The 14,006-nt window shown below is 31.1% G+C and overlaps 2 protein-coding genes across 3 annotated transcripts; one reads left to right on the forward strand and one right to left on the reverse strand.

Moving 5' to 3' along the window:
* The first annotated feature begins 40 nt into the window (after positions 1–40).
* On the forward strand, positions 41–7,735 carry TfIIFalpha (transcription factor IIFalpha). Its single transcript, XM_074117862.1, has 12 exons — positions 41–244; positions 338–378; positions 477–611; positions 713–847; positions 1,546–1,716; positions 2,105–2,223; positions 2,745–2,858; positions 4,783–4,903; positions 5,589–5,836; positions 6,507–6,579; positions 7,240–7,344; positions 7,434–7,735. Exons 1-12 carry the CDS (start codon positions 230–232, stop codon positions 7,642–7,644), a joined length of 1,488 nt encoding a protein of 495 aa, XP_073973963.1. The 5' UTR covers positions 41–229; the 3' UTR covers positions 7,645–7,735.
* Positions 7,736–8,020: 285 nt separating this feature from the next.
* On the reverse strand, positions 8,021–13,532 carry LOC141448957 (uncharacterized). Of its 2 annotated transcripts, none has more exons than XM_074117873.1 (7): positions 13,293–13,532; positions 12,464–12,606; positions 11,707–11,825; positions 10,389–10,600; positions 10,150–10,253; positions 9,835–10,065; positions 8,021–8,398 (listed from the first exon to the last, which is right to left on the reverse strand). In XM_074117873.1, exons 1-7 carry the CDS (start codon positions 13,402–13,404, stop codon positions 8,096–8,098), a joined length of 1,224 nt encoding a protein of 407 aa, XP_073973974.1. In that variant the 5' UTR covers positions 13,405–13,532; the 3' UTR covers positions 8,021–8,095. The 2 variants fall into 2 exon arrangements, with proteins under 2 accessions (XP_073973974.1, XP_073973975.1); XM_074117874.1 differs by lacking the exon at positions 13,293–13,532 and adding an exon at positions 13,005–13,148.
* Between the last annotated feature and the right edge of the window lie 474 nt (positions 13,533–14,006).

Here is a 14,006-nt window from a genome sequence, read left to right on the forward strand (position 1 = left end):
ACAAGACCATCTGTATTCTGTATTTTGCAAACTGATTGGTGGTCTAGTTCTAGTGCACTTATGGCTACTACAAAGTGTACAAAGTGTTAAGGCTTCAAAATAAGTAATAAGGCTGTTAAGTTTATTCCTAAATGAACCTGTTTCTTTACTTGCTTATTAATTTGGAGACGAGTACTCATTTATAGTGGAAGCTTTTTTTGTGTTTATTATTTCTGAAAGTGAAAATAAAATGAATACAAATCAGGCATGTTTTATTCCTTTTAGTTGATTTTTGTTATTGGTTTAAAGAACCACAAAATAAATTAAGTACAGAAAATATAAGTTCATCTTGTTTCAGGCATCACCGTCAGTTCAAGAATTTTCGATACGAGTTCCCAAGTAAGTTTATAAATATAGAAACACATATGTATAAGTACATATGTACCTCTTTTCCATTAATTTATTTATGTTTGGACACTTGAAAATATTTGTTCTAGGAGCACAAAGAAAAAGTTTCATGTTATGAGGTTCAGTTCTATATCAAATGTGGATTTTATGAAGTGGGGACAGGTCAAGATGGAACGTGAAAATAATATTAAAGAGTATAAAACTTTTGAAGAGGAGCAACCAAAGTAAATAAACTTGGTCGATTTTTCACAAATTTTTGCCCTTACATATCATTACATTTGAATTTGTTTGGAATGTTTACATATTTCAAGTTTTCTCAATAAAGATACGGTGCTGGAAGTGAATATGGCAGAGAAGCGAGGGAGGAAGCAAGAAGAAAAAAGTTTGGGATCATTACGAGAAAGTACAAACCCGAAGATCAGCCATGGATTCTAAAAATTGGTGGAAAAACTGGGAAAAAGTAGGTATTTCAATTTGACGGCAAATTAGTCACTTGATGCAAAGTCTCTTTTTTTTCAATACAATTTAAGGTGAAGTTTGCTTTCTGATCGTTTATAATATGTTTTAAACAATAATGTTTTATTTTCGGCAGTTTATATTAATCAAATGAATTAATCGTCAGACGTTTCATTTACTGCTGAAAAAGCTGTGTCAATCCCGTGGTTCGTCCCATAGTTCTTAAATTTCTAAGCTAATTAATTTCTCATTTAATTTTTATTCATTTTGTCATATTTTTCAAATTGCAATAAAAAATATCGAAGCTCTTCTAAAGAGGATAATTTCTGAGATTTAAGAAGACATGAGTTAGTTCATTATTTTCTTTTTGGACTTCTGCAAAGAAAAGGTCTATAAACTTACAAACATAACTATAACTCTAACTATAAGCTAGAGTTACGACAAATGAATACTCTTAGATTTGACGAAACGTAGGCAAGATGATAGACTCGCGCTTATTGACCGATTCCTTTCTAAAATGGAGTGCCTTCATTTAATTCCTAAACGTCATAAAGAAATATTTATTCTCTCTTCCGATAGTTTTAAAACTGTGAATATTAAGTCGGTGACTAATAGTAGACATAATTTTATATTACTGCAGAGGTTATTAGCGCCCACTTAAACTCAGTTAATACCGATTTTGTATTTTTTACTGTTCTTCAGATTTAAAGGAATCCGTGAAGGGGGTGTTGCTGAAAATGCCTCATATTACGTATTTACTCATGCCGCTGATGGAGGAATAGAGGCATATCCTTTAACAGAATGGTATAACTTTCAACCAATTCAGAGATATAAAGCATTGAGTGCCGAAGAAGCAGAACAAGAATTCGGAAGGTATAGTCAACATCACTATTGGTATAGTGAAAACTTTTTGTGGCTTAAAATTTATTTTAAATGTAACTCTGTTTAAAATAATTTTTTATTAAAGTATTTTTTTTGTTTTCAATTATGGTAGCATCAAAATATCTCAATTAAATTCCAGGTTCCTAAATTAGTGAAATCATTTAACAGTTAGGCGGTAAATGCAATCATGTTATTAATATTCTTATTTTGACACTTAAACCTGGAGCTGATTTTTTTAGACGTCATTTGTTTGGATGAAGAGTTCTAAACTTAAAATGCCCAGGGAATTTAGTATCAAGCGAAAGAAATCTTTGTTTCTGACTTCCATAAACATTAACAAACTATTCTGCCCTGTAATAACATCCATATATTTTAACAGGAGGAACAAGGTTATGAACTACTTTTCATTAATGTTACGTAAAAGGCTTAAGAATGATGAAGATGGAGATGGTGAAGAGGGTGAAGAAAACAAGACGAAGAAAGGAAAGAATGCTAATGGTAACATAAAATTTAGTTATTTTGAAAAAAGTGAAATTTATGTCTATTATTAGTTTTATTAGGCTAGATCATTGGCAAAACTTGTTTCCTAGTCAATGCAACCAAAAAATACTAATCGTGCAAACTCCCGGGGCTGAGAAGGAGATTTCTCACCATATTGATAACGAGGTTTCATCTCGTCATTTTTTTACATGATCTCTGATCTCGATGTGCTGGTGTACTAATAAAGCAATGTTGAAAAATCAGTCATTGTATAAGAAGTATTTTCTTTCCACCTGACACAGTCTGCGATATGGGAAATTCTTCGGTGATGTTTTCTGCGACTGTACTCTATTTGTTAAACATTAGAAGACCAAATTATCGACGCACAACTTAGTTTCGCGGGACTAAGAAGATGTGACTTTTGTCTTGACATTAGAGGCTTGAGAGAAGGATATGTATTGGTTATGATGTCTTTAAGTAAGTAATTTTTCTTCAGCCCCATAACTCAAAAGGATCGTAAAAGGTTTTTTTTTTTACAGATTTGAAAATCTCCGAAATGGATGATTGGATTGATTCAGATGACGATGATGACCGTAGTTCTGACGAAGAAGGAGTCGCGGAGAAGAAAGAAAATAATGACAAGAAAAAAAAAAGTTAGTTAAAAGAATTTTTTAAAGAGAAATAAAATAATTGCGAAATAGGTCATTATTACTTGTATTTGGTTGAAGTTAATATGATTCTGTTTTAGCTTACACATATATTTTGACTTAATTACCTACTTAAGGCTTAGCTTTTCACGGGGCATTGTAGGTTCAGGAAGCATCTGTATGATAGATAGATAAATATTCTGTATTTAGTGTATATATACACATTACAGGGGTTCTGTGTTACATATTTTACAAAAGTTCAACTGATAAAATCATAATCATAATATAAATTGAAGTAGTAAACATAATAGCTGTGGTGGCAACTTAAAAATAAAAATGAATATTAATAATACTAGCAATAAAAAAAAATAATAGTTTTTCCACAAGAACAGATAAAAAATAAAATAAAACTAATTGAAAACAAACATTGCAAATAAAAATACTCTCAGTACATTAATTTTACTTAAACTTTATTCAATACTTAAACTTGAAAATAAAAATGAAAACAAAATAAGCGACCACAATTTTTCAATGAACTTAAAAATTCTTTACATATTTAATAAAATTTATTGCTCCTATTATTTATGTTTTATCTTCATTCATTTAGACCGAATGACCTTAATTTTAGAGCTGCTATAATGAAAAAGTACATTTTGTCTAAATGGTTCCTATTTTGAATGTTTAAGAGCCAATGAATATCGTCTTTATCGGCAATAAATTCAGAAAAATAACGCTTCCTGAATGGACTATAATTAGGGCATTCTAGTAAAAAGTGTTCCAGAGTTTCACACTTATTTAAATTGCAGACATTGCAAACAGATTGAGTGTCAATAGAGTGGTAGCCCCCAGCTCTATACCATATTCTTATTATTTTGTCACTAGACACTCTTAGCTGGCTCACCACTCTAATTTTATCTATCGCACTATTGTAAGTTACATATTGTTCAGGCGCACCTAACCCACTTATATGTCTATAAAGAGTGCTGTAACTTGAATTAATAGCCCTCTGAACATCTACTGAAATTTCGTGGTTTTTCCACTTCTCTATAAGATCAGGTAGCATTTTTTTAACTGAATCTACTTCCGTTTTATAAATAACATCTTGTTCCCCAATTATTGTTAGCCACTTCCGCAACTGACCAAACCAATTCCTCTGTGCTCCTTTATCACTTATTCTATCTAATTCTTTTAGTCTTTCAAAACATAGTTTTGGTAATCGGTTTTCCTCCATTGCCAGAACTCTAATCCAAAAAGACAACATTTTCCTAAAGATAGTTACGCTTAAGCGCACCCTACCAGTTTCTAGTCTGACTATATAGTCGGGAGTACATTTAGGCCAACAGAGGAGCTGTTTAAAGAACCTTACCTGCCCTCTTTCTACAGTATGTAAATATTGTGATGCCCAAAATTCTGCGCCATACAGCAGTGTAGAGGAGACTATAGCATCAAATAATTTTAGTCTGGCTTCCCAACTTCTGCATTTACATTTACATAATATATTTATAATTTTCCCAATCTGAGGGGTAGCCTTTTCTAAGAAATACTGCGCTGCATATTTAAATTTAGAATTAGTAGTGAAAGGGACTCCTAAATAAATGTACGTTTGTTTCTGAGGTTCGCCTTGCCAATAGACATTTTTAATGTTTTTTGTACGGTTAGCTGCACTGAACGGCAATATCTTAGTTTTTAAAGGCTCTAAGAGCTCTAGTGGAGGGGTGTTCCCTGAGACAACTGCCATGCATGTTTACTCCTATGTTGGATGTCTAGTGACCGCCTTCCGCCTCCCCTAATCAGCCTAAATGTAGCATCATACCAGATTAGAAACCTAACTCTATGTATTAGGCCCTCTTTCTTGTCGTGACACCAATACAGAAGAGAGTTTTTTTTTCCTGAGTACAAAAATTTAAGGATTATAATTTTGTTTATTCAGAAGTAACTCCAAATACAAAAACTAAAAAGAAAAGAGGTTCTGATGAATCCGCAGTTGAGGAAAGTGATGACGGCGATGAAGAAGGAAGGGAACTGGACTATATATCTGATTCCTCTGAAAGGTAAATACAGTCATTTAAATAATATGGTTACTATGAGAAATTTTAGTAAAGTAAGTTTGTCTATCGTTTTTTTAATTTAGTTATTGGACGTAAAGCAAGCCAAAAAAGTAGTCTCAGCCATTTAATGTGTTCCAATAAAAAATTAGTAGTCTTTTCATTTGTGCTTCAAATTTTCATTGATTCTAGCCCTGTTGTGATTACCAAAGGAATTCACATGATAGTCTCAATATCTTGATTATTCTTAAGTATGGAGCTTAGCGAATACGATGAAATTTAATGATTCCGAATTGTTGAATACTGACTATTGGTTTAAAAGAATTCAGGTAATACATACAGTCGTGATTAAAGCTGTTTTTAATAAAAAAAAATTATTTCAATGTCCCTATCGCAAAAACGAACAGATCATTTTAAGTTTCAAGAGAAATTCAGCTTTTCAAATAAGTGAGGTTTGAATCAAGTTTGACTTGGTCATTTTTACACATATTATTTATGTCTGTTCATACTTATAACTATCCGCGTCCAATTTTTGTGGGACTCTATTAATTTTCCAACAATTTGAAAATGAAGTTTCTTTCTACTAATATTATACAAATCTTGGATTTTTTCTTGTTTTGTTTGTCTGAAATAGTTCCTTTTCACAAAATTTCTTCCATTAAAACAAATAACTAGTAACTTTTATTTTAAGTGAATCAGACCACGATGCTAAAGCAGTAAAAGAAATGAAAGGGGTAGCAGAAGAGAGCGCTTTGAGGCGCCTTCTTACTTCTGACGAAGATGAAGATGAAGAAAATGAAGAAAAGAAAGAAGAGAATAAAGATTCTAAGGAAGAAGGAAAAGATAGCAATACCCCTGATGCAAATACTACAAAAGAAGGAAAAGGCAAAAAGAAGAAAAAGAAGAAATCTGTAAATGAAAAAAGGAAAGCAGATGCAGGTATAGAGACAAGATAATTAATATAAAGTTACATTTCTTGTTACAGTCGCGTTCTTATTTCAAATTAATCTTACTATAAAAATAATTTATTCCTTTTTTTTAAACTCGGTGAATTCTAAAATGTTATCTGGGCCATCATTAAGCACGCCAAAATCCTAGTAAATATGTAAGAAATTTTAATAAAAGTAAAATCTTAGCTTTTTATAAAAGTTATATTTGGATGTCGCAAGAAAAAACAGCTAAACTAAATATTTTATTTCATATAGTGAAAATAATGATGAGCGAAAAGCTATTAAAATCTATTTTTCTTTCACAAAATGAATATATATTTATATTCATATAAATTCATTCATTATAAATAAATATCTTTATGCGTGTGTATATTTTTAAATTATAGTATATTTATTTGTTTTAAGATATTATCTTATACAAAGGTTTGGTGTGTTTACGATACTTAAAAGATTAAAACAGAACAGAAAGATTTAAATTCCTAAACAGAGAATATATAAATGAAACTGAAATATCAGCTTTCATTAACAGAAAATAATAATTCTAGTCATAAATAGACCCCATAACAAATTAAAAACATTATCTTTCTTTTATATTTAGTAATATAAATAATTACATTTCAGTTAATTAAACAGTTCAAATTTTGTGTATATTTTTATAGATTCCTCAAGTGATTCAAGTGGAGCAGACAGTTCTGACTCAGACAATGACAAAATGAAGGAAAATGCAAGCAGGTATTTTTTTTCTGTAGTCATTTATTTGATTCTCTCACCATTTTGTACTTTATTTTATTTACGGAACTAGTTTATACAAAGCTCTTTTTACCTTCTTTTATATATTTATATATACAATTTTTAATTAATTAAAAAATAATTTTGGATGAGTAAGATTCATTTTCTTACAATTCATTTCACAATGATCACAAATAACTTAAAATGGCCACAGCTTTCGAAATAACAATAACTAAGTTAATCAAAAAAAAATTCTGTTTCGGCATTAAAATAAGTGTCATTGCAAGCAACATTAACTCCAGTTAATTTTTTTTTGAAAAAGCTGTAGAAGAGCTGAAATTTAGATAGCAAAAATTTTTGATAGCAAAAGAACATGATTATATGACCTGAGTTAAAATTCAGGATAAGCGACTGGTGATGAGCTAGTCTGCAAGATGCATCGGTAAACCCAATTAATGTTCGCATATCATTTCCTCTAGGTCCTCTGTGGAGTTTAAGAGAAAATGAAGTATTAAACTCAATTTTTATATGAAAAACTCTCAGTAATCCCTAAATAAGTGGATAGGACGCTTTCTTTCGGCAACTTCGATTGAAATTACTAATTCAAAATATTAAATTGTGCCTTTAAATCTTAGATTAAAAAATGCTCAATTTTATTTATAGCCGATCTAGTTCCCGCTGCCCAAGTCCGTCTGAAAAGAAGAGTGAACCTCCGGCTGCCAAAAAGTCACGATTAGATACAATTCAAGCTCCACTTTTATCTTATGGGTTTGTTAATCAGTGGTTGTTATTAATGCAATAAATGATTCAGTGTTAAATAACGTATGTTAATTTTTTTTTTTTTTTTTTCTTTACAGAGGAGAGAACGGAATTACAGAAGAAGCAGTCCGCAGGTATTTGATGAGAAAACCAATGACAGCTACTGAACTTCTACAGAAATTTAAGAGTCGGAAAACTGGGCTAAGTTCTGATCAGTTGGTTAATGTAATGACTCAGATCTTAAAAAAGATAAATCCTGTTAAACAAACTATTCAAAATAAAATGTATTTTTCTATAAAACCAACTTAAGCTATCTTATAATTGAATAATTGTTATAATATGTGTATATTTATATATTTTCTGAATATGAATAAAGTAACCTAATTTCTTTTTAAAAGAAGTGTGATTTTTCTAAGCTCAGACAGTCCCAGTTCTGATACATGGTATCCTAACAAATTAATCATTTTGATTTTCATTTACCCCTAGAAATATTTTCTTTGTATAAAATTTAATCATTGACTGGAATTCGAAAGCATTGTTAATTGCAGCTGTAAGCCAGCTGCCCAGGGTCCTAGTACATTCGATGGATATATGCATCATTGAAGAGACCTGCCATAAGCGTGGCTTAGGTGGTAGGAAATCTAACCGATTTTAGTTAAATTTGCTAATATTATTTCAACAATCATTCATTTAATTAATTTTTCAATAATCTGCATTTATTTATTTCATTTTACACTCCAGATGCTGCATACTCTTATATCTACAAAGGTTTATTAATTGTATCAAACAGAACAATAACATTTCGTTTTAAATTTTCTTCTTTGCTGGGAAATGAAAATATTAATTTTGGGCCAATTCCACGTAGTATTTCCCTTCCTTTAGGATATTCCGCTATATTTGTTAATATTTGAGTGATACTCAAAAGGATTTCAGGATCTGAAGTAGTCACTACTAAATGTACCAGATGATTTATCAATTCAGATGAAATTGCAAGCTGCCTATTAAATGTTGCAACTGTCGCAAATCTCAAGGAAGTCAGCAATCCAAGGTTTTGATGAGGTTTCTAAAAAGTGAATAAATAAAAATATAAACTTGCATTTTGAAAATTTATTCTGGAAATTTATAGTATTAAAAAAATATTGATTGGGTAACTGGATGGGCGACTGATGATGTCAGTTATGCAAATAACTATTTAACGAAAAAATGTTTATGCTTAGTTTAGTGCAATTACTTGAACAAGATTAAGATTAGAAAAGCGGAACAGGACCTATGACCTGCGGCACCGCAGCCACAAGAGATTTATTGTGCCCTCCCCTTTTTGGATCTAGTAGTCGTAACTTCCCCTAATAAAGAGGTTGAAGACTTTCCCTACTAGTTCTTTCTCCTTTGGTACCAAAGATCTAAAGGTTTCATAGTGCAACCACTCGATTGCAACCCAATCGAACAAGTGAGAGGTCGTTCCTCCTCTTCCTGACACAATCTGCACAGCGGTTCCGAGCTAATAAGCTCCCACCTTGTACAGTTGCTTTCTGAACCTACCATGCCCTGGTGAATAGTCCTGCAATCAAAGTAATCTGATTTCTGCCCAAGCACAGAATCACTTGAGGCTCTTTGTTTACACAGTTTATTTTAGGACCTTTCTATCTCTTAGCGATCCTTAGCTGTTGTTCCTCACTTATAAAAAAAAAAATTATAACAAACTCATTAATTTGGATCAATCAATACCTAGAGTACACTCATACACTAACAGATATAAGAATTTGTACCTCGGAGGGAAAAGGCACCATGTCACAAAAAGTAAATTTTACAGGGGAGCCAAATAAAGATATTTTTCCAAATTCATTTTTTGTTCCACTTTTCCGGTTATACTCTTTCCTGTACTTCTTCACCGTAATTATTACATTAGGTATGACCACTTTAACTCCCATATTTTAAAATATTTTATTTTGATCTCCATTGTGAAAAAAATTTATATCCGTGTAGTGCCTTTTACCCTTAAGCAATGAAGTATCATAGCGCTTTTTAAAAATACATAAATCGCTTAATAGTAAACATAGGTCATAGTGCTTACACCGCTAGAAAGAGCAACAAAAAATTTGTAAAATGATGCCAAAATCTGAAAATCGAAAAAATGGACATGGTGCCTTTTCCCTCCGAGGTACAATATATTTGTTAGGGGCTGAAACGTCCTGGAAAGTAAAAAAAAAAAAGGATTTAATAAATAACAAAATTAATTGAACAACCTGGTACAAGCCAAAACAATTTTTTTAATTACAAGCTATAAATAGAAAATAACTTCCGCCTAATTAAGTGCCAATACAGTATTACTTCTAGAAAACATAGAAAATTAATTGGTGAGGACCTCGGGTTGTATTGAATTTAACAATAATAAATAAAATACAGGTAGGTATCGGAGAGGACAATTTCTTTTAGCCATCTATTTAAAAAAAAAAGAAAACAGTAAAAGTTAAAAAACAAAAACAAAATGAAGTTAGTTACCTCGATGTTGAACCCTCGAGTCAGATAATCAAAGAATGGCCAATGATAACTTGCTAACCTACCGATCTCATGTTTAAATAATTCCGAAAATAATCTGGCAGCAGCATTTTTTACTTTATAGCTTCGGTGGATCAGTAAATCTATTATTAGGAACACATCATAGGCCATCGCTTGGATTTTAGCATCATCTGAGTCAAGTACCAGATTGCTGAGACATTCAAGCAGCAATACCTATCGGAAAGAAAGTTTTAAGAAAAGAAAATGGTGTTTAATACTAAGAAATAAGAAAGTAATTTTAAAAAATGAGCACATTACCATATATTGTTCATCGTAAAATTCGTGTGTTTTGTCTTCCAAGTAAATTAACAAACACTGGACGATAGATCTCACATAATCCTCTTCAATAAAGACGTTTAAAGCTGAATGAAAGAAAAATAAATTTGTTGTAATTCAGAATTTGTAACTTTTTTTTTTTTTAAAAAAAAAATACAATTGCCTCCTCTAAACAGTAAAAAATGAAGGGAAGCATAAAAACTTCTTTGATACAAACTTACCGAGAGTATTGAAAAGGAATGCATGAACAGTCATAATTGCTTGGTTCTTAATAACGTAAGATTCTTCTAAAAGACATGTCCTCAGGTTTCTCAATAAATATTTGTTTTGGGTCAGTTTAGAGGGACCTAGTGCTTGATTGGCAAGAATCATGAGGCATAATAGCGTCCTCTGTTTAATAAATGGATTTGGGTTTAAGAGTAATTTAACAAATCTGAAATCATTTTAAAATTCTTGAAGTGAACTTTAAGAATCAATTTAAAATTACTGTATTTATTCATTTTGTAAAAAAAATAAAATAAAATAATAATATTATGTAAAGATGGGAGGACGGAAATCATTCATCATTATTCTTTTCCATGAATAGATTAATTTTCATGCGCAATGAGTGTTCTTAATATGAGTAAGTAATGAATATAAAATGAATGAATATGAGAGGGGAAGTCTTGTTAGATGTTTCACATCTTACCCAAATTAGGTCCAAATTTTTGAAGAAAAATTATTTGAGAAATCCCTTAGAGACCATTAAAGAAAAACGTTTTTGTAGCCTTGTAGCCTTGAATTCAGTAAAAAGACATGACATCCAATTTTAACATTAAGTTCAGAGCACTCTTGATGTCAAAGAATCATCAAAAACATTCTTATAATTGCAACTAGAAAACAGGAAATATCAATAATAACGGATCCAATTTTTTGAAATATTTCTCTCGAAATTGGACGGACTTCATAGATTTATAGTTTATTTTCAATATTTCAATATATAGTGAGGCACAATCTCGGTACTATAGCATGTGAAGCTGTGACAAAGCATAGCAAATGTGTATTCTGGTAATAATTTGAATAGTCGATCGCCCTTGGTTTTATTTAACGAATCAAACGAATATTCGATTTACAGTAGATTGCCAAACGCCTTCATCCATAATAGCTGAAATTAGGCGTCAAGACCGCCTGTAACTGGCGTGACTGTAATTAAGTAAGTAAGTAATCGCCTATTTTTTCAGGCGAGGCTTAACGTCCAACTACCAATTAGGTGTCGTGGACGTAGGCGACGGGGGCAAACATACTTTACTGTAAATTTCTTTTATTAACTATTAAATAAAATCCAAGGTCTAAGACCGGGAATCGAACCCAGTTCCACAAAGCTTATTGGCTTTGCAGGTCTCGCCTCTAACCGCTCGGCTACCGTGGCGCCTGACTGTAATTATTCACGACTATTTTAAACTAATCAAATGAAAAGTGAATACAATTTGTAGTAATGCGGAACATCGGATAAAACATACTGAGCACGAATGTATTTAATTGTAAATCTGATTCAAATACCTTGCTTGAAGATTTATTGAAAACGCTTCGGAAGTAACTTCTGGATCATGTAGAAGATCAGAGAGAGTGCATAACGCTTGACACACAGTCAGTGTATGTTTGGAACTTAACTCTCTCTTCTGGAAAACAAATATAATAAAAATAAAAACTACATTTTAATTCTGATATAAGCGCCCTAAAAAAACATTGATTGTATAAATTATCAAATATTTTCCACTTCTAAAAAAATTAATTTGCTTGTTTAATTAATCTGATATTAATTATATCACTAAACAGGTTCTTACATAGAGGAATTCTCTTGATTAAGAAAATTAAGTTGTGAGCCAAAGTATTTTGTAATTTGTATTTGTTTAAAGTATTATTGATTGAATGAGATTCATACTGACAGCTAAATCACAAATTTATTTATTTTTGCCTAGCTTAATCTCAAAACGAGACAAACGTTGACGAAAATACTATACATATTGATTATCTCCTTGGTTAAAGCTTATTCTTCACCGAAGGCAAATAAACAGCATTCGAAAAAATATAATGGGGTCTAATGAAGTTTTTTCTTCTGAACAATTAATGGGAAAAATTATATCACCGCAATTCGTTTTCAAAGTGGTCTAGAATTGGTAGGACCCAGAAACAAAAAAATCAGTAACTGTGAAAAAATGTCCCTTATAATTTATCCTAGGAAACAAAAGTTAAATTTTAGTCAGATAAATTAAATTTTAGTTCCTTTAGTTTTAAAAGGATTTGTGAAACAACTCACCAATTTTGGAAGACACTGCCTTCCATAAGCTTTTCTTGCCCTAGTTATATCAGTCCACGGTGCCCATATGTATGGCTCGGATTTCGAAACCACAATAGCAGCTGGCGCATGAGTCACACTTTCAGGTTCTGAGCCCTGTAAAACTAGCAGCAACGACTACATGTAACGACTAACTGACTCACTTCAAATATGGCACCAAATTATTCTGATTGTTTAAAGCAAGATATTAATATTGGTTTTTGAACTAAAAAGAATTTTTTACATCTATTTTTCATAAACTTTACCTAACTGTTAGGAAAAGTAATTAAAAAAGAGAGTTTAAAGTGTTAATTAGAAAATGTTTTATGAATTAAAGCAGCGGTAAAACTTAAGAATCGTTTCCAGACTACCAGGCCAGATTTGTGTATTGCAAACACTGGGCTTTTCACTTAACAAAAATACGCAAATCCTCTTTTTCTAAACTCGTTAACCGAAAACAATTAAAAATTAACATCAATAAACAAACAATTAAGTTCTACCACAGCAATCAAAGTATTCTTACATAAATAAATTTTCATCCATGTTTCTAAGTTAAAGAGCGAAAAAATTCTTTAAAAATTCAATCCGAAGAAGGCAATTGGCCAATCGTTAATTTTTACACGATTTATGATTAAACAATTCAGTTTCCCATCAATAACTCCCCTCTGCTAAAAACAATTGAACCGAACCTTCTTTTATTTATTATAAGTATATAGTTAAATTGGCTAAAATCGCAAATCTTACCAACTGCTTAAGACCAAAAAACCATCTTAAGTTTTTATCTCAAAATGACTTAACACATGTTACTAACTTCTCATGATAACTCTTTCAACGGATGCAGGCAATAACTCATTCGTTGGAGAATGTTGAGCCAGATATTTATGAGATATGTGAAATTTATTTCTAAAGGAATTCACATTCATTTTTTAAAAATTAGTTTGTATAATAGGAATTTGAGAAACAATTTTTTAACCAAACAATTCTGCTAGGAATATCTTGACAAATATTAAACCAACTATGCAATTATAAGTTAAAGGAACATTTGAGAAAATCAGCTGTAAAAGAGCGAATTTAGTTTGGACCTGACATCATTTTCCAATTTGTTCTTTTATTTTCGTTTAATTTAAAACCAAATTAAATACTGATAAAATTTTAATTGTATGCAGAATGTCATCCAGTGCTAACAATTTTGATCTTCATTCATAAACAAAATTAGTGAATAAAGACTAAAACAAATTTTAACGAAGGCAAGGTTGTTTGCCTTTCAACAAGGGAAAAAGCAGCCAAATAAAATGTCAGGACTAAACCAATAAATGAATAAATAATTTACAAGAGTATTTAGTAATTACATCTATTTTGGAATGTTACTACTCTAATAAAGTCAGGATGAATACGTTCCGCTAAAATGCCATTTCAGAGGCGAAGCTGTCTACATTTCCCACCAACTTACTCGAATTTTCCTCGAAAAAAAAATCGGCGTTTTATTTAAAAAAAAAAAAAAAAAAGCTTGTAATGTTCTAATTGA

This window comes from Rhodnius prolixus, unplaced genomic scaffold, assembly GCF_049639745.1.
Source record: "Rhodnius prolixus isolate KJV_2025 unplaced genomic scaffold, Rpr scaffold_2, whole genome shotgun sequence".
NCBI lineage: Eukaryota > Metazoa > Arthropoda > Insecta > Hemiptera > Reduviidae > Rhodnius > Rhodnius prolixus.